The sequence below is a fragment of the Notamacropus eugenii genome, chromosome 2 (genome assembly GCF_028372415.1).
Source record: "Notamacropus eugenii isolate mMacEug1 chromosome 2, mMacEug1.pri_v2, whole genome shotgun sequence".
NCBI classification, from domain to species: Eukaryota; Metazoa; Chordata; class Mammalia; order Diprotodontia; family Macropodidae; genus Notamacropus; species Notamacropus eugenii.
Genome location: NC_092873.1, coordinates 317,378,400 through 317,405,128, shown reverse-complemented (window position 1 = coordinate 317,405,128; position 26,729 = coordinate 317,378,400). Strand labels below are relative to the sequence as shown.

General features: G+C 37.4%; 1 protein-coding gene across 2 annotated transcripts in view; it reads left to right on the top strand.

The window, feature by feature from the left end:
* Positions 1-6,187: 6,187 nt before the first annotated feature.
* MXRA7 (matrix remodeling associated 7) overlaps positions 6,188-26,729 on the top strand; it is a 39,804-nt gene continuing 19,262 nt past the window's right edge. Inside the window, exons 1-2 of one of the 2 annotated variants that reach the window (XM_072645100.1) lie at positions 6,188-6,585; positions 19,876-19,936. In XM_072645100.1, the coding sequence (XP_072501201.1) occupies positions 6,337-6,585; positions 19,876-19,936 (310 nt within the window). In that variant the 5' untranslated portion in view covers positions 6,188-6,336. The remainder of the gene's footprint in view (positions 6,586-19,875; positions 19,937-26,729) is intronic. The other variant, XM_072645101.1, reaches the window with a different exon arrangement.

The window sequence follows — 26,729 nt, the reverse complement described above, 5'->3', positions numbered from 1 at the left end:
TTCATTTTTTCTTTGTACATCATGGAAAAACTAAAGTCCTTTTCCTCTTGTGCAACTCAGAATATGTTTGTCAAAAGTAATTAGGAGTTTTGGAGGGGTTGGGAAGCATGTTAGAGAGTTGATGTTTGTTTCTAGATGTCTATAGCCTTTGTCACTGAAATGCTTTTTGCCAGTGAGATCTGTGCCATCTTGTTTTACTTTTTCCCCTGACTTATAAAAACTGTAGAGGCCACACATTTATCTTCTATTTGTGAGACTGGAATTACTTGAGGAAGTTGGCTTTTTAAAAATTAGGTGAATATTTAGTGAGATAAGTTTCTTGAGTTAGCTCTGGCACTTATAAATATTATTTTGTCAATCAAAAATTAACTGCATAGTTGTCCCTTTTATAATCTTGTACCTCTTCTTTCCTGTTTTCTTTATGCTTTGAGCCGTGCTAAAGTTGTAATTTATTATTGAGCACTTTATTGTATTTATTGGTTTGTAATATGTTGCTCTCATCTCTCAATCCAGACCTTAAGGAATTTAAGCTTTCACTTAAGTACCTATGATACAGAATACCTAGTATTCTGTAATTAGCCATCTCCTTTAGCTTTTCTCAAACTTGTGTTATCATCATACTGATTTAGGCAGTTGTACTTTCCTTGACAGGATTAGGGAAACTTTTGGCTGCTGTGCTCAACTGTGAGCAGTATTGAGACTTGCCTAGAGGTGGCTGCCATGTTAGTAGCCACCCAATCTGGTTGTCACCTCCTCTGCTTCTACCTACTCCTTAATCTTCTTTTAATCTGGACAGCTCATTTCTGGTCCAAGTTTCTGTCTTCCATCAAATGCTGCTTAAAGGGTGAGAAAATCTAAGAAAAGATTAAGAAGCCTAAAATCTTCATGAGTTCTGAAGGCTAATATGGTATTGGATAAGAAGATTTAATACTTTTTTTCCATTACTTTAAGGAGGGTAAAAATGATTTGTTTAAAGACAAATAGTGTTGCTATTTTCTTCTTACTTGCACCTTTACATTTAATCAATTAACATTAAGGAAACTTCCTTGACTGTCAGTGAACGGAACTAGTCATTTAATTTTCATTTGAATTGACTTTATGATTATTGGATGAATAAATTCTGCTCAAGATAGGATTTTTGCTAACTTATTGAAGTTCAGATAGACAGCAGGTCAACAAAATTTTGCTCCATTCTGAACACCTTATCCCCTTTTGCCAAAAAATCCATAGGTATGTGGGCTAAATTCTGATTATTTTTCCATTTGATGCTTCAAATGTTTTGGAGTCCATTTTCATTCAGTTGCAATGCAACACCAACATATTACTTTGGGACTGACCATCAGGTTCCATCTTTCCCCTCTGCTGATTCATCTGTTTGCCTTAACCTGTTCCCTGTGTGTGATCTGCTTAAGCAGTGTAAGAAATGAGTAAGGGAGATGAATATGGGGCAATAAAAGGAGCCACTTGGCACAATAATAGCCACTCTACATCTTAGTGTAAGAATTTTAATTTTGAAATACTATCTGTTCACAAAAAATGTTTCCAGTGTCAGTGGAGTTTTTCTGTGTGTATTAACATTATCTGGTTTCATGAAAGAAACTTTCTGTAAGTTTTGAATAGTTTGAGTACTTTTCAGCACTTGGGAACTAGGGGTGTCCAAAAAAAGTTGTATTCATTTAAGAAATTCAAGTCATTTATTGTAAAATAGTAGATTGTAGCTGTCTTAATTACTTTACTATTGGGCCACTGGCTTTATTCTGAGGAGGATGATCTCTTCTGTATAAGATTGGTTCTGCTGTTAAAGTTGCTCTTTGCTAAGTAGTTGCTAGAGCAGGGGTGGATTCCAGTGGATACAGTTTCATGTTGGGAAATGAGGGAATTCATGTCACCCTGCAAACTACATGGTACCTGAAGCTGTGGTATGCAGCTGCAGTCCCTTCTAGTTACATGGAATATATTGCAATACCCAGGGATGAATGGACAACCTTTAACTGTGAATGTTTGTGGATGAAGTAAATCATTGGGCATTTAAACTGACTTTGTATTTGATATCTAATAATGCTCTTAAGTACCCTAAACAGTACCTTGTATCCACATTTCTAGTAGTTGTACTTGCCTTTTTAAATACCTTCCACTTAAGTTCCTACCAACTAAATTCACATCTACATTTATTTGAAAATAAAAGCTGATTATCAGTAAATAAAACACTTTGCTACCAATAGGGGTAACCACCTTCTTACTAGTTTGTTACACAACTTGAAATTTCTTTCATTAATTTTTCCTACTAAACCATTAGCATGGACTGCTTAGGTGTTATCTTGGAAAACAGAGACCAGGGAACCAGAGAAAATGGAACACAGACTTTGTAAATCTTGGGGAGGGGGAAGGTTGAGGGGAAGAAAGGGAAGGAAAAAGTCCTACTGGAAAGGACAGAACAGAGGATGCTGCAGTGAGCTCCCAGACAGTTTAAGAACATCACAGAGACATCAAGATAACTTCATGTTTTGGGTTCCCAAAGACCAGATTTACTACCTCTAGGCAAAGTTGTTGAATTTAAAAAATATTTATATTTGTTATCACTTTCCTCCTCTCCCACTATTGAACGATTTAAAAAAAAAAACTGAAAAAAATCTCCTAACAAATATACAGTCTAGCAAAACAAATCCTTGTATTTGACATGTCCAAAACTAAAAACGAACACTCATTCTCTATTTTTAAGTCTATTTAACCCTTTGGCAAGAGATTGCAACCTATTTCATCAGCAGCCAACACTTGTTTCGTGCATCAGTCAGTAGTAAGAAGGTTATGTATTTATCTTACCCTGAATGTAGATCAGTTATAAACAAGGTACTATTCAGATTTTAATCTACCCCTGGAGGTATTCAAGTTGTGGTAGTGTCTTTTGCTAAATGGCAAAAGTGCACAAGCTAGTATCTGGACCATTGTATATCACAAGGGACACCAGTCAAAATGGATAGATATATGCAAATCTGTCCACACTATTGGAAAAAGAAGAATGAGCCCTACTGAAAGTAAGATCACTTTTTATATTTAAAAGAATGCCAATATGGTATTGAGCTTATAAATTGGACAATGAGAACAATGTTACAATCGTTTAGCCTGAGGATCAGACAAAAAGTGACAGTTACATACTGTTGTCTACTAGCTGAAAAAAGCAAAAACTTTGTGACTAAGACATTTTTAAAAGCTAAAGGTATTGGGTTTTTTATTTGTTTCACTTTTGAAAGTCATGGCCTGATTTATTTTTTAAAGTTCCTTTTAAAAAATTATTTTCTTAAATATTTTCCAAATACATGTAAAATTTTTAAAATAATTTTGAAAAACTTTGAATTCCAAATTCCCTCTCCCCTGTCTCACTTCTTTCCTTGAAAAGGCAAACAATTTGATATTGATTATACATATTAAGTGGAGCATGTTAGTCCATATTAGGCATATTAAAGCTAAAGTTAATGTAAAAGCATTGCTTTTATATATAGTACTGAAAAACTATTTCTTCAAGTTTTCACATCACACTTCATATGTATTCATTGTATAGAAAGGAACACTGCAAGAACCTGGTTTCTCATTCCATGGCAGTTATCAATCAGCAGCAAGCAGCAGTGTGTGCCCTAGGGCCTTTGTGCTTATTTTGGTAGTGTCCAGAGACAGTGTTTGCTCATGCCATGGTCAAAGTTCATCTGTCAGAAGAAACTTCTCCACCACCTCTCACCTGTCCCTGCCACAACCGTCAGATCTCTAACAGGAATTAGCAGTCCCATAAGTTCTCCATAGCGACAGGATATTAAAGAGGAAGTATAATTGTCTTCTGTTCATCCTCCCACATCAATCAGAACTTTCTTGTCTTAGCTGGGTTAAATTTGTTTCATAATTTTAAATAAAGTATTAATTTGGGGCTTGGGTTTTTTCCTTTGCTTCCCTTCATTGTTCAGTTAGGTTTATATGATGTAATTGCTGTTTATTTGTCCTCCAAATATAAAATTAAAGTCTGAAGACGAGCATCATGAGTGCTCTACACTTCAAGATATAGACCTAAAATTGCAGTTTTGTATTAGGATGACCTTTAAACTAATACTCCTGTCCTAAAGCATTATATATCAGCCCCCAATAAGAGGAGGTGCATATCTCAACTTTGGAAGGAACTGTACCAATGGAGGAAATTTGTTTTGGATGTGAATTTATTTGGTTTTGGTCCTTGAGGACAAAATCTTGTAGTGTAGAGCACTCATGATGCTAGTCTTCAGACTTCAATTTTATATTTGGAGGACAAACAAGCAGCAATTACATTGTATAAACCTAAATGAATAATGAAGGGAAGCAAAGGAAAAAACCCAACTCCAAATTAGTCAAAAATTAGGTCTTAAGTAATAATAACAACAAAAAGATTTGTTCCGTGCCTTGAGCCTATGTTTTTCAACTCCTTTCCTACCTTATATTCCCCCCACCATCACCACATCCTGAAATCTTATCCAATTTAACTCAGACTCTAATTTGCCAGATAGCATCAGATGCAATTTGAGGTAAAAAAATGGAAATCTTATTTTTCTACACAGGATGACATTACTTTCATCATAATGTATTTATAGTCTAATTCAGGGGAGGATGTTCACTAAAGGAGGTGGATGTAAATGTTAATTTACTTCTGTGTAAGACCCAAGACCAGTCAATTTAATGTGATAGGCCATTGAGGAAGAAATGCCTTATATTTTACTTCCCTCATTCAGAAATTGTGAAAAGGAACCAGTGAAAGGATGAAATTATTTGTGTTGACTAAGAAATTGTGAATAAATAGGGCCAAATTCCAAAAACCATTGATCAGTTTTGTGAGAAAACTGGTATTACCCTGAACCATGTTGTAGAGCCCAACAAGGGGCAGCTAGGTGGTGCAGTGGATGAGTGCACCAGTGCAGGAGTCAGGAGGACTTGAGTTCAAATCTCACCTCAGACACTTGACACTCACTAGCTGTGTGACCTTGTGCAAGTCACTTAACCTAAATTGCCTCATCATGGGTCATCTCCAGTCATCTTGATGAATATGTGGTAACTGGATTCAGATGGCTCTGGAGGAGAAGTGAGGCTGGTGACCTGCACAGCACTACCTCACTCAAAACAAAGTCAAATGTAAGTCTTGTTATGTCATGAGGCCAGCATGGTGGAACACAACCCAATTAATTGCTATAGCCCTGCCAAAAATCAAGAAATTATATCTGTTCACACAGATGCTCTAATCCCATAGAGTAGAATTGCTTTATCAATATCTCAGTGAATATTGCAATGACAGTTTTGGTGAGGAATGACTTCTGTCCTTTGACTGCTTAGAAACTGTCTGATTTTAGCTTCCCTAACTAGGTTCTTATTCTTAGCTCTTATTGAGCTTTGACTAACATCTCCTTTACTAAAAAGTATTCTCAGAATAAAATTTTTAGCATGGTATAATAAAAAGCAGTGACTCTGTAGTTAGGGGTTCAATTCCCCTCTGATGCTATCTCTGTGACCTTGGACAATAATAATACTAATAATAGTATTTATGTAGCATTTGAAGGCTTGCATTATTGTAGGTGCTATTCCACTTTTGTAGGTAGGGAAAGGGACACAGGGTTCCCATGGCTAATCATTGCCTTGCAGGATTTGAAATGGGGACTTCCGGACTTCAAGTACATCACTATCCACAGCATCATCTAGGGACCTAAATCACTCAACCTCCTTGACCTCAGTTTCCCTATTTTATAAATATTTGTAAAATGGAGGGGGGGGGGGTAAGAGAAGGGCTGGATGGCCTCCTTTCCTGTTGTTGATCTGTGATCCTGTAGTTCAGATACTGGATCTGATCCTTCGGGTATCAACCTGAGTGTCCCTAGGCCTAGATCATACCCATATGGTCTCTATCAGTTGCTGGTGGGTGCCCACACCATAAAACTGCAGTGACACCTATCAATTCAAAACAATGGGAACAAAATTGCCCTGGGAAGCACACTGGACAGCTCAAAGTCGAGCATAGGCGAGCATAGGCCCCCAACCCAGAGGTTCACCCGACTCTTTGGGGGTGCGGAGGCCTAAACAGGTTGACGGAGGGGAAGGGGTTGGGGCTCAAGGAGAGTGGAGGACGGAACCGGACTGTGGGTGCAGGCAGAGCACGCCCGCGGGAGGACAGGCCCGCCACACTGCGGCCGGCCGGAATCCTGGCCCCGGAGTCCACGAGGGGCCGCAGTTCCCAACCCCGCCCAGCTCCCGAAGCCGGTCCCAGGGCTCCGCCTCGAGGAGGATCGGGATCCAGCCCCCCGCAAGCCCGGGCCCCCTGCCCCGCGGCCCCGGCCGGGGATGGAGGCTCTGGCGGAGCTGCTAGCCGCGCTGCCGTTGTGGGGGACCGCGTTGGCGCTGTTGCTCGCCTCGCTGTGGCTTTGGCGGAGCCAGGCCCGTGCGCTCCCCACCTCCGAGGTTCCTGCTCCCCCAAAGCAGGCCGGGCCCTCCGAGGGCGCCGGGGAGGTGCGGACGGCGCGGGACGAGCTAGAGGAGCCTCGGGCGGGGGCAGGAAAAGAGGAGGAGGAGGAGGAGGAGCTGCAGAGACAGGTACGGGTGCGGCCCCCGCTCCCTTCTTTCTTCCCCTGGGCCTGAACTCGCTGTTTTTTTTCCATCTTTTGTCAGCACCCTCTTCTCTCGCCCTCTCCTCGGGCTGCCCTTTTCTGGCTAGCAAGCTTGCGTCCAGAGCCCAGGCATGGCCTTGTGCGTTGTCCCTTCTCAGTCTTGGGGTTAGGGGATTTAATCAGGTTCTAGCCTTTTTCTCACCCTCCTTCCCCTCATTTCTTATTCTCCCCCTATCCCCCCTTCTACGAGGGGCCAAAGAAAGTGTCAGTCTATGCCTTTTATGCCCACCCCTCTGAGTACAACTAGGGCTGGCTCCTTTTGGAGGCAGAATTGAGCATACAGGCCATCCTTCCCCGCCTCTTCATCCCCATTACCACCCCCCCTCCACCCCACCCCCCCAGCAAATTTGCACCAGTAGTAACGATAGCGATTGAGATATTTCCTTTTAGGCTCAACCTTAAAGGAAACCCAGTGTCTGGAATGGACCAATCCTGAGTGTGGTGGAGTAATGTGGAAACTGAGATCCAGCCCAGTTAGTTCAGTCAACATCTGTACACGAAACAATGGTGTGTGGCATGTCTGCCACCCACTTCCCTGAGGTTGTTTCTTAGCTATTTGGGGAGGCTGTGTTTTTTCCCTGCATAAGTCAGTACTCAACTGTTGCCACTACTGGATGCTAGAAGACTTTGGCATTTCAACTTACATTACTTATCTTACACCTCCTACCTACAGTTTTACTTATAAAACTGTGTGAGGTATTTTCTCAGGCCTGAGATGAGAGTTTCTGATGGCCAGTACTGAAAAAGAATGGGGGGGTAGTGGCACAGGAGTGTTTGTTTTTTCCACAGTTTCAAATCTAGATTTAGGAAATAAGGAGCTAATTTGTAAAGCACATGGGATGTTAATGTAGAAGAAAGACTCTACATATGTGGCACTTATTTCACATTATTGTCTTAAAATTATAGATCATTTCTGAGACTGAGAGTAGGTGTCTGCCCAGTGTTTATTGTGTAAAGCAAGATGAGGACTACATAACAGAGCTGAGCGGCAAGCTTCCCCTATTCCTCTTCCAACATTTTGTTCAGAGATTGCTACTCTAATATTTAAAAAAAATTATTTTTATCTTATTTTCAATTTCAGATTCTCTCCTTCCCCTTGCCCCTTTTCCTACCCATTGAGAAGGCAAAAAATTTGTGTTAACATGATTGTGTATCTATAACCTATATACTTGTTTACTCTCTCAGAAAGGGGGGAAAGGGAGGAAGAGAGGGAATTTGGAACTCAAAATTAAATTAAATTAAAAATTACTTTAACATGTAATTGGAGAAAAATAAAATAATGTTATTAAATGAGAGAAAGCAGAAAATACCAAGCCCATTCAGATATGAAATTATACAAAACAAATTTCTACATTAGCCATGTTCTGGGAACAACAAAGCAAGAAAAAGAGAGAAAATTATGTTTCAATCGCACTCCGAGTTCATCAGTTCTCTATCAGCAGATAGCATTTTTCCTCATGAATCCCTTGAGCTATGGTAGTCAAGATGTCTGTTGATCAGAGTATTTTTTATTTCTGTGTAAATTGTTCTCCTTTTGCTCACTTCACTTTGCATCAATTCATGTGAGTCTTCCCAAGCTTTTCTGAAACCATCCTCTGCATCATTTCTTACAGCACAATGATGTTCTGTCACATTCACATGCCATAACTTGTTCAGCTAGTCCTCAGTTCATGGGCATTCTCTCAGTTTACAATTCTTTACCTCCACAGAAAGAGCTGCTATAAATATTTTTGCACATACCAGTCCTTTTCCTTTTTCTTTGATCTCTTTAGGGTATAGACCTAGTCATGGCAAAGGGGCCTTACTAGAGCCCTTCATTTAATAAAACAAAAGTCTTTATTAAACAAATTAAAAGTTTAATAACTTTTGGGAGCGTAGTTCCAAAATGCTTTCCAGAATGATTGATCTACTCCACAACAGTGCATTAGTGTACCTATTTTCCTCATATGCCCTCTAGCATCTTTCATTTTTCTCTTGTCATTTTAACCAATCTGATGGGTATGTGGTGGTATCTGACTAATACTTCCCTTTTCAGTATTTTGAGGAATGTATTTGATATCTGAGTAAATCCCACAGGGAGTAATAGCCATCTAAGAGTCTTGTTGATTATTAACTCCAGTAAATTATTAGATTCTGATACAGGTCTTTTGGTTTGAAATTTTTAACCTTTTGAACCCTTAAAGTCTGTACAGTAATGAACTATACAGCCATGGTTAAAAATGTATTGATCTAGAGTTTGTTTCCCATATCTTGCCCTCGCTCAATTCTCCTTCATGTATAAAGGAGAGATGCTAGGATGTTACAAATAGTTAATATGACATGTTGAGTCATTCTATAGAATGTCCGTTATGTCCATTGTCGCATCTGAACAACAGGAAGAAAAAATATATAATTCCTTTTCCTCCTGTTGTCTTAGATCCTATGTTTAGGATAAGAAAGTTGAGATATGAGAGACTTTTTTTTTTGATTGTCTGAAGGGCCAGCCCTGGTATGTGCCGGGACTCCTTGGATCAGGCAATTCAGTTAGCTTTATTATAGGCAACTATTTATTGGTCTCATTTTAGTCTGCCATTAAACTAAGGAAAGATCAGGTGTTTTAGGAAGTTAGTGCAAAAGAGATAGCCTCAGCATTTTAAAAAAATGCTTTCCTGCATAGGCCCAGTTATTTTTCATATGATAACTGTCAGAAAGTGCCCTCATGTGACAAGTTTTGTGCAAAGGTAATGCCTGAACTGACTCAGGATTTTTTCCTGTTTTCTATTTTTGAAGATGGGAGTAAAGAATAATTCTTTTATACTTATTGTTTTATGGGAGTGTGGCCTTATTCATTTTATTGAGTATATATGTCTCATGCAGATTTTGCTGAAAAATGTTCACTGCCTGTTCTATTTCTGAATACCTGGTATAGTTAAAAGATGGGGAGTTATTATACTATTTTGTTTTGCAGCAAATTAGGTACTCCTGACCTCTGCATTCTCTTTGAGATGGTAATTATTCTACTTGACATTTTGCAGAAGGGAATTGCCAAACAGTATTTGTCCATTATTACTCTCTGGAGAAGGAGTAGGAAATTAGCATTGATATAGGCAGGCACTGTGGTAAGCACTTTACAAATATTATCTCATTAGATTCTCACAATAACCCTCCAGGGTAAGTTCCCATTTTACAGTTCAAGAAACTGAGGCAAAAAGAGATTAAGTGACTTGTCCAAGGCCACACAGCTAATCTTCCTAACTCCAGGCCCATTGCTCTGTCCACTGTGGATCTGGATAAGAATTTAGAACCCTCTGATGTGGTATTGTTTAGTTGTTTTCAGTCATGGCAGACTCTTTGTGATCCCTTTTGGGGTTTTCTTGGCGAAGATACTGGAAAGTTTTGCCATTTCCTTCTCTAGCTCATTTTACAGATGAGGAAACTGAGGCAAACAAAGTACTAGCTCAAGGTCACATGACAAATAAGTGTCTGAAGTGGGATTTGAACCCTGACTCCAGGACCACTACTCTATCCACTGGGCCTCTACAATATCCCCTGATTCATAATTTTATCCCACTGAGTCATAATAGTACAAAAGGAAAAGAAAGATCCTGAACTCTTGGGGCAAATGATCTCAATTGTGTACCTACACATATTCAAAGGTACATGAATAAACATCATATCAGAATAAATTTAAAACATCATAGCAAAAATGGAAAGAAGCACCTGAGATCTTAAAAGATCTATCAAATTGTGAAGATTTTATGCACCAGGCACAGATAGAAGTTGCTATTTGACAAACAGATTTAACTTTTGATGCCAGCAAGTTGGATCCTGAAATACTGACCATAAGGCTGATTTGAGACTGGCAATGAGCAAGGCTTACATCTTTGCAAAACACTTGGACTCATTCAAAGATAGGTCATGTTCCCCATCTGTCTGCTAATCCTGCCCAAGATTTAAAACAATAATAACCTTAAACAGCCTATATTATAGGCTTCTTGGAATCAGAAAGAAATGATAGTAAGAAATGAGTTCTAGGATTTTTGGAAACTACCAGGACTGTGTCCTCAGCCTCCTCTTTTGCTGGGTGAATTGTCTAAGGCAGTGTGGTGTAGTGTCGATACATCCTTGAAAAGAAAAAGACCTGTGTTCAGTTATTGCCTCTGACACATAATGTTTGAGTCACTCAAGTCATTTAACCTTTCAGTGGAGACAACATATAATCAACTATGTACAAACAAGATCTATACATGATAAATCTGTGATAAACACAGAGGGAAGACAGTAAGGGTGATCAAGAAAGGCTTGTGAGATTTTAACTGAAACTGGAAGGAAGCCAGGAGATAGATGAGGAGGGAGAGAATTCCAGGCAGTAGGGGGTAACCAGTAAAAATGCCTGGAGTTAGAAGTGTTTTGCTTGAGGAACAGTAGAGAGGTCAGTGTCACTGGATCCCAAAGTATGTGGAAGGGAGTAAATGTAAGAAGACTGGCTAGTTTATGAAGGCTTTAAAAGCTAAACCTTAGGGGCAGCTAGGTGGCAAAGTGGATGGAGCACCGACAATGGACCAGAGTTCAAATCTGGCCTCAGATGCTTACTAGCTGTGTGACCCTGGGCCACTTAACCTTGATTGCCTCAATAAATAAATAAATAAATAAATAAATAAATAAAACAACCAAAAAACTAAACAGAAGATTTTATATTTGATCCTGGAAGTAATAGGGCGACACTGGAGTTTACTGGAGGGTGATATGATCAGACCTCTTTAGGAATTTGAACTTGACAGCATAGTGGAGGATATTCTGGAGTAAAGAGAGAATTGAGGTGGAAAGTCCAACCAGAAGGCTTTTGCAGTACTCCAGGCAGTGTTACAAATGGAACGTTATAATCTAAAAGAAGAAACGCATTGTTCCATTAGGTCTGAGTCCTAAAAGTAAAAATAAACAAAATTTTCTAAGTTTCTTTGAATTTTGGATAAAGATCTGATAACTTGGGGAGGAGGAAGATAGTCAATTCGTGCACTGAAATTTCACATCACTTCCAGGGTATAATTATCTACTTAGAACTGGTTTTAAATCTTCTTGGTACCGCAGATTTGCTAACATCCTCCCATAACGTAGTTTATGAATTTGTCAGAATTAACATTTATTTTCCAGACTAAAATAAAAGTATAGGCAATAGATTAGTATAATTTACAGCCAAAAGAGATTTCACTTCACACAGCAAATTTCAATGCTTACAGTTAAAGCAAGGACAAGTATCATTAATACTAACAAATACTGGAATTGTTTGCGTTTGTAGCCTATACAAAATAACTGGCCCTGTGATTTCATTGGTCACTCCTTAGTAAAAAATCTCCTTCTATAAATGAAGGTTGATACCTTCTCTTCAGGGCACTGAATTAAGTGCCTTGCCCAAGGTCACACAGTCTGGATGTCAGAGAAGGGTCTCAACCTCTGGATTTCCTAAACTTAAAGACTGACTTCCTACCTATTATGCCTCACCACCATGCATATTACATAATACTCAATAAATTCATCTTTTCTATCATTATGTTTATATCATCTTTCAGCTCACTTTTCCTTCTCTATGTAAATTTCCAACTCTAATCTCTTGCATATACCATACCACACCCTCTTCTATTATGCACTCCAAATCAAGAATCAATAGTACAAATGAAAATATAACAATAAAAAATTTTTAAATGACATTGTGAAATTTTAGTTTGAAAATTGTGGAGAAAGTTACTATTTTAAACAGCATGAGGATTACATGAAAATATATCACAAATTTATCATAATTTGCATTTCAGATCATAATGCAAACAGCTTTCTGGCAGGGATCACATCTAGTTCCTGGCACAGGCTCTGGATATATTGATCCAAAAGCTTCCCAAGTATCTGCTGTATATTTACAACATTGTTTTAATTCAGAAAAAGAAATATCAAATGAGCTACTATAGAATTATCATCCTCTCATTTGGGGGGATAATGGAGAAGAAAAAACCTCTGATATCTTTAGCTTCTGTATACAGAGGGAAGCCATGACAAACTCACCTGCAGATATATAAATGTCATATACACCCATCGACATATATATTTATATAAATAAAGTTCTTTTAGTCCTTTGGAACTTTAAAATACAAAAATATAAAAAATTTTAAAATCATTATTTAGAGGACCAGAAATAGAGGATACAGAAATTTTTATCTATACATGTAGATAGGATATTTTTTGTTTCAATTATTTTTGGGCTTCAAATAATAAAACATTTTCTCTTTTCACTGAAACTTCTCAGAATTAAAAACTAAAATGTTTAATTTTTTCAGTGTTTTTGTATTTTATCAGAATTAAATCAACTCAATATATTAGAATATACATATCTTAGACAATTTGTCAGAGGAAACATTATGTATTTTTTGAGAGGAATGAATTTTTAATGACAAAATGTGATCCTATGCAACTTACAAAGAGTCTCTGTATAGTAACTTTTCCATTCCAACTGTTTATACATCTATCCTGGGGGCACACAGATTTAGACTGATTATTATTATTTAACCTTTGTGTTCAAATTGGAAATTATAGCCTAAAGCACTTTAAAATCATAGAATTCAAAGTCTTTGTCCAGGGCACATGTGCAATTTTCATTCTTGTCTGGTACAAATATACAAACCACGAAGTACAAATTTCCTGAAATAAAATATACATAGGTCACATGGAACTTTCATTTCAAAGATAATTGTACAAGTAATTATTATTAATATGACTGACTGTCAATATTTTGTTTTAAGGTCTTTAATTTTGTTGGGAGATTTTTTCCTTTTCTTTTTTCTTTTTTTGACTTCTAAGGTTAGACTCCTTATCTTTGGAGATTTCCTCATGCCAATGATCATCCTGGACTTTAGAACCACTACTCAAGTACTTTAAAGTATAAGTACTTTAGCACTGGTACTCAACTATACTTTTCCAGAAAAGAGTAATTTTCTCTAAGTCAAAGGTACTTTGCGTTTTCTGGTTACTGTTTAGAAAGATAATGATGCATGAGAGAACTCCATGCAGTCATGAATCTCTGCATATCCTGTGATCCATAGGTACCAGTTGAACATAAATCATATTAGAATACCTTTTCCTCAAAACTATGGTAGCCATTTTACTTCTCAGTTCTTATCATCTTGCATGCAAAAAATCAAAGGATAGCTGGTTAGGAAGCCACCTCTGTTGCCTAGGTTGCGTACAAAAGAAGGTCACACAGTTCATCGCTGGGAAAAGAGAGAGAAACAGCTTCTCTTTACTTTTAACTCAGAAACACTTAGCCCTAGACTAGGGATCCATTTCTCTTAAAATTAACACTAAATAGGGAAAAGGAAATATTCCCTAACTTTCATATACCAAGGTTCTAGTAACAATGCTCCCTGTTCTCTAACACACTGTTCACACCTGTATGACTAGGTCAAGTCATTAAACTTCTGCTTCAATTTTCTCATCTGTAAAATGGGGTTAATAATAATACCTATCCGACAGGATTGTTATAAGAATCAAATAAAATAATAGTATTTGTAAAGTTCCAAATCTTAAAGTGCTATATAAAAGCTAACTTTTTTTATCATCGTCAAGATACATACTTTCAATTCTCACAGGGAAAACACAGTTTACACTGGGGTGAAAAACTCCTGGATATTACCTAATTCACAACTCAATTCATGCTAGGTGGCATAGTAGGTAAGAGAGTAAGACCTGAGTTCAAATCTTACCTCAGATACTTTGTTGGCTATGTGACCCTGGGCAAGTCATTTAACTTCTATCTGCCTCAATTTCCTCATCTACAAAATGGATATAATAATAGCACCTACCTCACGGGTTTTATTATTATTTCACTTATCATTATTTCATTTGATAAAATGAGATACCATATTTATAGTGCATTGCAAACCCTGAAGCACAATATTATTGCTAGCTTATATGCTATTAGTATTAGTGATAGATTAGGAAATTGGAGAAGAAAAACACCTCTTACTGGGTTAGGAAAAATAAATTCAAATGAGGGAATATTCACTGACTCTGCCAGAAAAAGATCAGACTACTCTCAGTGTTCTATTATGCTGGAAAACTTAACTGACTTCTAGTGCTAATCTCAATATTCTATTATAGTAATACATTCTCTTAACTTATATAAATATTGATCCCAACACATCCAAGATATACAAATTTGATCTCCTACAGACCTGAGCAACTTCTGGTAAAAAGAAACCAAAAACAGTTACCAAAACAACATTTTAAAATATCAAGTACGACCTATACTTTCATACAAAATAAGGAGGCAAAAAACTGGTTGTTATTTTTATATTCAGGGCATTATTCTCAAATATAGTTATATTCTTAACTTGTTCCTTTTTTTTCTTTTGTTGTATGAAATAGAATCAAAAAAGAAAAATGGACTTCATTGACACAAGAAGTCTGGATTTGAGAACCCTTCCAGAGAGTTCTAGGAATTACTTAACTTTATAGGGTTTGCATTAAAGTTATGATTGAAGAAGAATGTTTATCAGACATTAAAAAAAACAAGTCAGAAATAAACTTAGGATGTTATACCATACCATCAGACTCATACAACTTCAAATACTTCTCGGATAAGATAAAGTTATTGCAGATCACAAACAACCAATACACAAACAATAGTAGTTTTATGAAACTACTTTTAAGTCATAGACTTAATTTTGTCTAGTCATGTAATAAAATGTTAATATCTTCTGATATCTTAGAGTGTATATGAGCATTTGCACATTAACTTTGAAAAGTAAAGGCCTGGTAAATTGTAGCTAAGCTTTTTGCGTTACTTAATTTCAGTAGTCTATAAATCTCAGATGCCAGTGTTTTGCTTTCACTTTCTCAACCTCAGCATCTTCATTCTTCTACTAGGAGTGCAAAGGTGTAGCTTAAGTAATACCAATATAAGTAGCCACACCCCAAGTAAGTTGCTATATACTTACAAAGAAAGGTTGTAATGGCAAGCAAAGTAGAATCTTTTGCTGTTTTTGTTTTAGTATAATCAAGTGCCTCTGATTGAATCTTGCCTTTATCAACCAAGAGTTTTTACTAGGAGTAAAGTAAGGAAACAAGAGTTTCTTTAATTAGAAACACTATATGTATTTGTATTGTTAATTATTTTAATGTGATTAAAAAAAGATTTTCCTCACCTATTAATGGGCCTGCCCATAAGGGGGAGTTTGATTAGGGAAGATTTGTAGGAAGGCCCACACCTTTTGTTATAACCAATGAGGCACTGGTTCTTAAGGGTTGTGATGTCTTCTCTGGCTCTAAAAAATGTATAAATACTCTGAGGGTGAGGTTTCACTTTGGAGCTTACTGACTGGAAGTGTTTTGTTTGACCAGATGAGATTCTGGGAAGCCACTAAGGAGCCCCCGGGCTTTGAAAACTCCGATGTTGGTGCTTTCCTCTCTGGTAACTATTGTCAGACAGTTGGACCTGTCTGTTGATTTGTGATATATGTATTGCTTATGGTCAGACAGTTGGAAGCATATCTGTTGATTTTGCTTTCTCTATATTTTCTCTGAAGTTCAGGGTACTAACTTTTTCCCCTGAACTAAGTGAATGATATATGTGCTTGATTGTTGACCCCTCAAAAGTTGCCTGTCCTTTGAGAAATGCAGATCTAAGAACCTGTGATAACAGGTCCTCCTGTATATGTTGGGGTATTTGCTACAAAGGTACAGCTAGAACCCTGGTTTTCTGGAAACTACTTTTCACCAACAAAATATAGCTATAATGACTCTGTCCCTTTGTCTTCAAATTATTTTAGAATTGTAAGCAACAGACTAGTCTGGCTATAAGATGTTTTGACTTCAAAGTTGAGACTCAGATGTTGTTTTTAGTCCTAGAAGACCTATACTGATCACCATTGTAATAAGAATAAACACAAAAAGTAATATTATCCATCAATTAACAAATATTTAGCAAGGTTTTTTTGTAAGCCTGTTATGTGCTAGACACTGTGCTAGGCACTGAGGATAGAAAAATGGGGGGGGGGAAGAAAGAAACAATGTCTTCTTTTAAGGAGCCTACATGACTGATCATTGGGGATCGGAGTGTAGAAATGTATAAATGTATAAGAATAGACAGAATAAATGCAGGGACGAGAGAGCAAAATCCAGAAAGGTTCTATGTAGAACCCAGGTTCCTAACCTGTTCTAAGTCATGGATGCCTTTTGCACTTTGCTAAAGCCTATGGACCCCTTCACAGAATACAGTTTTCAAATGCATAAATCCAAATACATAGATAGCATTATAAAATAAATTTACTTGGATGGAAATAGTTATCAGAATATTTTAAAAAAGCAAGATCACACAGTGTGAATTTAAGAACCCCTGTGTAAACTGTAGAAGGTGGTGTTTGAGCAAGATAGCAAGGGATTCTTCAAAGTAGAGGTGAGAGGAGGCTCCATTGCAGACATGAAGGATGACTGGTGTATCAGCACATTGACAAGTGGATAGAGTATTGTGTTTGAGGAAGAGAGAAGGAAGAGAGAGAAGAGAGAAGTAACTGTAACAAAGTTACTTTGTAACTTTGGCTACATCATATAATGTGAGAAGAAAAGTAATGTATCATAGTCTGAAAATATAGGTTAGAGTCAGATTGTGAAGGACATTAAAAGCCAGAGAGGTATATATTTTATCCTAGAGGCACTAACCACTGTAGTTCAATAGCAGAATGACAGGCCAAATCTGTACTTTTGGAAAATCATTTTTACAAGCTTGTTGATGATGAACTGGAGATGGGAGAAACTTGAGACAGGGAGAAAAATTAGAAAGTCATTGTAAATAGTCCAGGTAAGGGCATGAGGGGGTAGCCAAGTGAGTGAAGAAAGATAAGAGTTAACGGCAAGATCTGGAGAGAGAAAATGAGGAGTTGAGATAATACCAGTGGAAGAATTGTGGTATCCTCAAAAGAAATAAGAAAGTTTTTGGTAGAGGGCTAGATTTTCTGTTTTTGGCAGTTGAATTTGAGATGGCAGTTGGTGATGTGGGGCTGGAACTCAGGAGAGAGGCTAAGAACTAGATTTATGTAGATCTATGAGTTATCTGTATACATATGAAAATTAGGCCCATAGGAACTGATGAGATCACTAAGAGAGAGCATGTAACCAAGAGAGAATGTGACCCAGGACGGAACCTTGTGCTACACTTATAGTTAAAGGGCATGATAGGAGCAATCCATCTGCGAAGGAGACTGAGGAAAAGTCAGGTATAGGTTGATATAATTTATCATTCAACTCAGCAAACATTTTTACATGCAAAGTACTGTGCTAGTAATTCCAGGATCAAATAAGATACCAATTCTTTCTTTCAGCAGTTCACAATCTCTTATCAGACTAACAAAAGATGACTACCTAGTAAATTATTATAATGTGCTAATTAGCTAATGCATATTGCTTAATTTTATCCTCAAGAGCAGCCCCAGGTAGTAGGGAGTACAGATGGGACTGGTCTGTTTTAAGAATAAAGACACATAGGCAATGACAGTTCATCCTTAAAATCAATAATAGATCTGGAATGCTTTGATTTGAAGCAGCAGAATTCTTGGTAATAATGCTGAAATACTGATTTCCTAATTTTCCTAGTCTTTACTTTTAGACCTCAGTAGCCTTAGACTGAGAGTAGTAGCCTGGAACCTGTCCTGAGTGCCAACCATCAGGGAATCAGGTTTGGTTTGATTGGCTGTTCAAGAATTTTACAAATGAGAATGGAACTTAAAGTAATCTACCTTCAGGTGAAGTCTATGAAAAATAGTTAAGTTGCAAGAATTGGCAACATTCACAAGGACCTAGTATTGGAAGTATTAAGCAAATGGCTGAGTTATGAGGAGTGGTTTGTTGAAAATATGGATTTATAATGGTAATTCAGAACCACATCATTGCCACCAGAAATTAAAAATGGTTATCCTTAACAAGTTTAGATTTAATAATCAATGTTGGTTGTACAAGGAAATAGTAGAAAGTGAAACACATCAAAAGCTCACTGTCTTGCATGGACTGACAGCAAACAGTTCTCATTCTACAAATGCAGAACTGAATAGATCTTGGAGAACTCAACTGATAAATTTCTACCCCATTTTCACAGATTGAATCACCCAAAGACAGCATTTATCATAAAAATTTAAGCTCACCATTTAAAAAAAAAAAAAAGCTGTGCCAGTGTCAAATATTTATAATCTCCAAGCTACTGGGAACAAAAAGTTTTCACAATATAGCAAAGTAGATATAAATCATGTGGGAACAAAATGAGGTGCGTGTCATTCCCCGATATCCTGTGTTACTAAGGATGCTTTTAGCAACCTTACAGAGATCACATTCTAATACTTTCATTCAACTACAGAAAGCAGTTATTTTATCCACCTCTGCAATAGAATATTAAATATAAAAGAATAATTGCAGAGTTATTTGTCCAAAGATAATTTCTATCTGAACTCCATTGAAAAGGTGAGAATTTGTTTAATAATAATGGCAATAGTAATAACAATACTAACTTAATAATAGCAATGAATGTAATGATAACAATCAGAATAATAACTAACATTTGTCAATAAGTATTTATTAAGCACCTACTATGTGTCAGGTTCTGTGTTAAACACTGAGTATACAGATAAGAAAAAGACGATCCCTGCCCTTAAGCAGTTTACCATCTAGGGGACGGAGTAGGGAAGCTGAACAAAAGGAAGCTGAAAAGGGGTAGCTTTGCAGGGGCATAAGGTTCCTGGAAACCAAGCAGAGTTGCTGATGAAAAATGAAATTACCTACAAATCTCTGAACCCTCCATAAAGGAAGGCTTTGGGAGGAGTTTATTGCTGCAGTTTCCGTCCCTCCAGTCAGAGGGAAAAGGCAACTGAGGGGGCTGAGATGTTTAGCTGAGTCAGTCTGGGGAAGTCTTGATTTGTAAACTGCTTTAAAATTTTCAGATTGTTTTACATACTTACGCCATTTGATCCTCACAACAAATCCATGAAGTTATTCAGTCTAGGTATTGCTATAACCATTTTACAGAAGAGGAAACTGAGGTTCAGAGAGGTAAAACAATTTATTTGCCTGTGATAGCTCAGTCAGCATAGGTAAGAGGCAGGTTTTGAAATTAGCTTTTCCTGACTCCAAGTCTAGCATACTATCCATGATTATACCCTTAGTTACTGAAACACAAGTTTCTCTGCTCTGAATTCTTCTCCTTGCCTTTCAGGATGAAGAGCCAAACTCTGACAGTAAGAAGATCCCACTCCTAGCTGAACTAGAAGAAGATGGTGAGTAGTAGAAAGTGGGAATGACTTCCTATAATAACAGAGCCAAAAGGAAACTAAGTGATTATCTTGGTCAGTCTCCTTTGACTGAAATTGAGAAATCAAGAGGTTGATTACATGACTTGCCCAAGGTCACAAACAGAAAAAAAAAGCATCAGGGTTGAGATTTGAATCCAGATCCCCTGTTTCCAAGGGTAGCTAGGTGATGAAGTGGATAGAATGCCAGGCCTTGACTCAGGAGGACTCATCTTTGTCAGTTTAAATGTAGCCTCAGACACTTAATAGCTGTGTGACCCTGGAGAAGTCACTTAACTCAGTTTGCCTCAGTTTTCTCATTTGTACAATGAGCTGGAGGAGGAAATGGCAAACCACTCCAGTATCCTTGCCAAGAAAACCCCAAATGGGGTTATGAAGAGTCAGAAACAACTGAACAATAACCATCACTGATTCCAAACCCAATTGTCTTTGCACTTCACAAAGCAGTTACCTTCCATTTTAACCTAAAAAAAAGCTACGAAGTCGTACAGCTCTGCTCTTCTACTCCTTGCCTTGGGAAGCTCAATGGAATAGAAACAGTCCACAAAGATTTATTAAGCACCTACTGTTTGCCAGGCACTTGGCCAGGTGCTGCTAATACAAAGATGATTAATGAAACAGCTCTTCCTCCCAAGGGGCATACATTCTTTAGGGGCTGCAAAATTCAGCAGAGGAGAGTTTGTATAGTTTATATAGAAGGTATGGCAGCTGCTGACATTCAAGGTGTTACTGCTTTACGTGGGGAGGACTGGGGCAATGCAGATTGGATGGGAATTATAGAGGAGGGCCAAGAAATACAGTTCTACCATAAGTTTCAGAACACTGAGACAAAGCATTTGCTTAACCAGCATGCTATATGTGATAATTCACCGCATCTTCCTGCTTTTCCTTGTCATGCAACATCATCCACCTCCCCTGTAGTTTTTACCTCTATTTTTACCAATCTGTAATATGCTTGCCCCAGAATGAAGTCTCTATAGAAAGTTAAAGATCAGCTCTCCTAATTCCACTTTCCTTAATCAGTCCCTGTAGCAGTTGATACGATTTTCCTTCAGTGGTCATTACCCTACTCAACAAATTTCAAAGGGGTCAAATATATAAACTCTTCTGTTTGAGTTTTAAAGCCCTTCACAACCTGGCCCCAGCTTATCTTTCTAGCCTTATTACACATTACTCTCTCTTTCAGGGATACAACAGTCCATCCAAACTGGCCGTATTATGGTTTCATCTTCCATCCCCATACTTTTGCGCTAGCTGTCTGAATCCTCACCCTTCATAATTAGCCTTCTACATGAAGCCTTTCCTGATCCCCTCAGCTCATAGAGCAGGCCTGCACACCATATGGCCTAGCTGGGCCACTCGAGGCCCACCAATGGATTTCTGGTGGCCTCCAAAAAATGTAGGATTGCCACAGTGCACTCTCTCCTGTTTATCACATGACCTGTGGCAACCAACCATCATCATTCTGTCTCTAGTCTAACCTATCTGTGGCTCGAAGTTTAGTCTATTTTAATTTTGGCTCCTGCCTACTGCCAAGTTGTGCAGGTCTTGTCATAGAACTTAAATCCACTTCGCACACAAGCCAAACCATTGCCTTTAGGATGTCATTGGTCCTCTTCCAGATGGAAGGACAAACCACAGTGCCTTACCCCCAAATTATCTTGTACTTATTTTCTTTATACCTATGTGCGTATATCTTGTATCTCCTTCCATCTCTCTCCCTCACTGTAGTCCCTTCAAAACAGGAACTTTCACTCTTGTATTTCTTTTTATTTCCCTGTGCCTGGCATATATCAGGTGTTTTGTGCTTGCTTGCTGACTGATTTCCTCTTATTTTATAAATTAAAGATTTCTTCTCTATGAAAGTTTCTTGGACAGTCTTTTTAAAACTATTTCTCATGGTTGTTTTAGAAATTAAAACCCCAGGGGAGGAAATTCTTCATTTCTGAGTAGTTTATCCATCCTTTTTTTAGCCTGTGGGTCTTAACTCTTAGGAGAAGAGTCAAGGGAGAGGCAGAGGAAAACCAAAAAACTTAGACCTAACGTCAGTGAAAAGAAATCTGGCTGCATTGAGTTGTTGATAGGAGCTATGAATTCAAGCCTCTTTCCTTAATTCAAAGCCATAGAAGTAATGTTGCTGTAACTTTAAATTTGCAACTGGCAGCAGCAATGGAAACAGAATGTTTCAGGAATGCAATAACCTAGGCATCTGTGTTCAGTGAAGAGCTGGGATAACACAATCCTTCAGTCCTGGGGGTCTAAGGCAAGGCTGTCACTATCTATAAATACAAACCACTGAAGAAGGCCTAGGAGTTATGCAGGTTGAGTGGTTACAAGAGGAAGTAAGGAAGGGACTTAGGCACTCCCACTGGAGAATGCCTGCTTTCACAGTTGTTCGTTTTCTCTGCTGGGCCTATGAACCAAAGGAATGAACATTCAGAGGCTGTGGTCTCCAGAATCTGTTACTACTCTATAAACAAAGGCTGCTGGAAGGGAAACTGTCAGGATACTGTTCAGTGACTTGAGGGATTGAAAAAGAAAATAAATGTTTGATAGGGATCACCATAGGGATGATTGGGGAAAATCTCCGCAGGTCATTCAGTCCCTTCAGACTGGTTGGAATACACACACATACACACAATGTATATATGTATATATATGCATACATCTATAGACACATACATACATATGCACACACGTGTGTGTGTATATATATATATGTGTGTGTGTGTATATATATATGTATATATATATATATATATATATATATATAGAGAGAGAGAGAGAGAGAGAGAGAGAGAGAGAAAGAGAGAGAGAGAGAGAGAACTGGTTCTTTAGTGTCAATTGTTAATTTTTCACTGTGGCTATTTACATCTCAGAAATCAGCAGACTACAAATTAGGGCTCAGTTTTGTCTAGACTTAAGAATATGTTGATAATGCAAATTAAACTTAAAAATGTGTTGTGATCATTTTTTTTCTGGAGAGCTAGTTGTTGAACATTTATAAGTACACCACAATACAGCACAAATTATTGTCAAACACATCTCCTAAAGGATGCTTTGTTTTCTGAGTCTTTATCTGAGCTGTCCCAACTAAACATTCTGGTCTCATGAGTCTTCTTCCTACTAGGTTTGACATGGCACAGTGAATATAAGGGAAGTTTATGGATTTAGCTGTCAGAAGAGAATATCATGGGGCTCCACAGCTCCTCTTTTGTATTCAGCTAGGCCTGGGTAGGTAATTGATTTATGTCACTGACATGACTTACCCAAATATCTCCCCTGATATCAAATGAAGCTAGAAGAGAAAGTTCCTTTGATGGTATCTGGAGGCCTCTTGTCATTGAAACTACACAATCTGGCAGGATTGATTGTGTTTATGTGTCACATACTATGTTTGATTAAATTAAAGCCTTTTGCAAGGATTTGTGATGTCGTCTGATCAAAAATTGGAGAGCTGCAGGCAGTACAGTACATACTGGAAAGATTTGGAGTTAGAGGACAAGGTTTGAATCTAAAGGCTGCCATTATTAGTTGCATGATCTTAGGCAAATAACTAGTCTCTTTAAGGCTCCATTTCCTCACTTGTAAAATGAGAGGGTCAGACTAGATGAATTCCAAAGCCACTTGAGCTGTGGGTTCATAAATCCATGAGTCAGCACAGATCTGAAATGTAACTCACTGCTGTCCTAAGCAAGTGGTCTAAACTGCACTCATAATGTAGGGTCAATTAGCTTCCTTCTCATTTTTATTTTTTATTTATATTTTGATTCATTCCTTAGTCTTATTTGAAAATACAGCTAGATGAACTGGAAAAATCTGTTCCTAATATAGTTTGATTCTATAGGGTATTTTTGTGGCTTTGATGGCAATCCACAAAGAAGTCAATCTCCATCTTTCCACTCCAGGAATTTTTTCTGGCTTTCCCCTGTGCCTGGAAGGCTCTCCAACTTCACTCTCAATACTGACTTCCTGGCTTTTTTTAAAGTCCCAACTAAAATCCCATATTTTATTAGAAGCCTTTCCTAATCCTTCAATTCTAATGCCTTCCTATTTATCTGTATTTAGCTTGGTTTACATGCTGTCTCCCCCATTAGATTATGAGGGCAAGGACTACCTTTTACCTCTTTTTGCATCTCTAGCATTTAGTACTGGAATATAGTAGACAATAAATATTTATTGATTGAAATTTATAGATTATCAATCCTGTATTTTCTGTATACCCATTCAACTAATCTACACTTTGCAATTTACAGAATTTCTTGAATGAAAGTATCCTGAATAGAGAGGTAGAGGACTCTGAGTACAAAATGTTACATATGCTACTAGATATAGTCACTTTGTTGGTGGTTTTACTTGCCTGTTTTTTCTTTGTTGCAAAATAGTTTTCTTTGTTATAAGTCGTGTATAGTATTGAGAAATGACTATAATGTAGAAAACAAAAGTCTTTTTTTTGGTCTGTTTTTTTCCCCTCTTTTGTTCTTTGAACATCTGCCTAGAACAGAGTTAGTTATGAAGAGGCAGAATAAACCCTCAATCCTAGGGTAAGATGTGATAGTGAAAAGAGAAAATGCTTTAAAAAATGTTGCTCCAAGGTACAAAACAATACTAAATAATAGATTTTTTTGTCAGTTTAAAGATTCCAGTCATCTAGAATATAATGCAGAAAAATCCCTAACTTCAGAAACCACTTTTGAGGAAACAGGTCAGCTTCGTTCAGGTTTTATTGTCAAGGGTAAGAAAAAATCCCACATGCTTCAAATATATTTCTGGAATTGGTTCCTTTTACCCTCACGCTCCAGGGGGCTTTATAGATTTCTCCTTCCTTTATATTTCTTTGTCTTCTTATAAATGCCACACTTGAAAAACCCAAGTCTGAGAAGAAAAGCATGGCTTGACTTTTTGTATTATTGGGGCAGGGGGTATAGACATGGTTGAAATTCTTGATACTGCAGTGACAGAGAGATGAAGACTTCCAGAACAGCTGGTTTCCAGAACAAAGGTTTATCTTTTGTAGTAGCCTCAAAAGAGCAAAATGAGGAAGGAAATATGATTAGTGGAGCCGTGTATTTTACACAATCATGAAAATTAGAAATGAACTGATTCAAACACATTTGGACTGATTTAAATATGTTAAAAACAATGGCTATTCCCAGTAATTAGTGGTCAAATGATATGACTATGCAATTCTCGAAAAAAAAAGCAAGCTATAAACAACCATATAAAAATGCTGCAAATCTCTAATAATAAGAAAAAGGCAGATTAAAATAGCTCTACAGTTCTACCTAAAGGTACACAATCATAGTAGGCAATGACTATAGTGCTCTACTGTTTGATAAACTCAAAGACTTCATCTTTTGGAAGAAGAACTCACTATATGACAAAAACAGCTGGGAAAACTGGAAAATACTATTACAGAAACTAGGCATACAATGTATACCAAAATAAAGTCAAAGTGGATATGTGATTTAGATATAAAGGCTGATACAATAAGCAAACTAGGAGAGTAAGTTTACCTGTCAGATTTATGGAGAATGGAAGAATTTATGAACAAACAATGGATAGAAAACATTATGAAATTCAAAATGGATGATTTTGATTACATTAAGTTGAAAAATTTTTGCACAAATAAAGCTAATACAATCAAGATTAAGAGGGAAGCAGAAAACTGGGATAAAAGTTTTACAGCCAGTGTCTCTGCTAAAGGCACCATTTCTAAAATATATAGAGAACTGAGTCGAGTTTATAAGAATACAAGTCATTTCCCAATTGAGAAATGGTCAAAAGATATGAACAGGCAATTTTCAGGTAAAGAAATTAAATTTATCTATAGTCATATGAAAAAATGCTCTAAATCACTGTTGATTAGAGAAATGCAAATCAAAACAACTCTGAAATATCATCTATCAGCTTGGCTAATATGACAAAGCAGGAAAATGATAAATGCTGGAGAAGATGTGGGAAAATTGGAGCACTAATGCATTGTTGGTGGAGTTGTAAACTGATCCAACCATCCTGAAGAACAATTTAGAATTATTCCCAAAAGGCTATAAAGCTGTGCATACCCTTTGAGCCAGCAATACCACTTCTAGGTCTGTATCCCAAAGAGATCATAAAAATGAGGAAAGGACCCACATGTACAAAAATATTTATAGCAGCTCTCTTTGTGGTGGCCAAGAATTGGAAATTGAGGGGATGTCTATCAATTGGGGAATGGCTGAACAAGTTTTGGTATATTAATGTGACAAAATACTATTGTTCTATAAGAAATGATGAGCAGGCAGATTTCAGAAAACCCTGGAAAGACTTACATGAACTGATACTGAGTGAAGTGAGCAGAACCAGGAGAACATTGTACAAACTAACAGCCACTTTGTGTGAAGACTGACTTTGATGGACTATTTAGCTCTTCTCAGCAATGCAAAGATCTAAGATAACTCCAAAAGACTTATGATGGAAAATGTTATCCACAACCAGAGAAAGAACTTTAGAGTGTGAAGGTGGATTGAAGCATACTATTTACTCTCCTTTTCTTTTGTTGTTTTGTTTTGTCTTTCTTGTGGTTCCTCCCGTTAGTTCTAATTCTTTACATCATGACTAACGTGAAAATACGTTTAACATGAATTCGTAAGTAGAGCCTTCATCAGATTGCATGCTGTCCTGGGGAGGGGAGAAAAATGTGAAATTTTATTCACTCTTGGAAGTGAATATTGAAAGCTAAAAATAAATAAATTTAAAAAACAAAATGAAAATTTTAAAA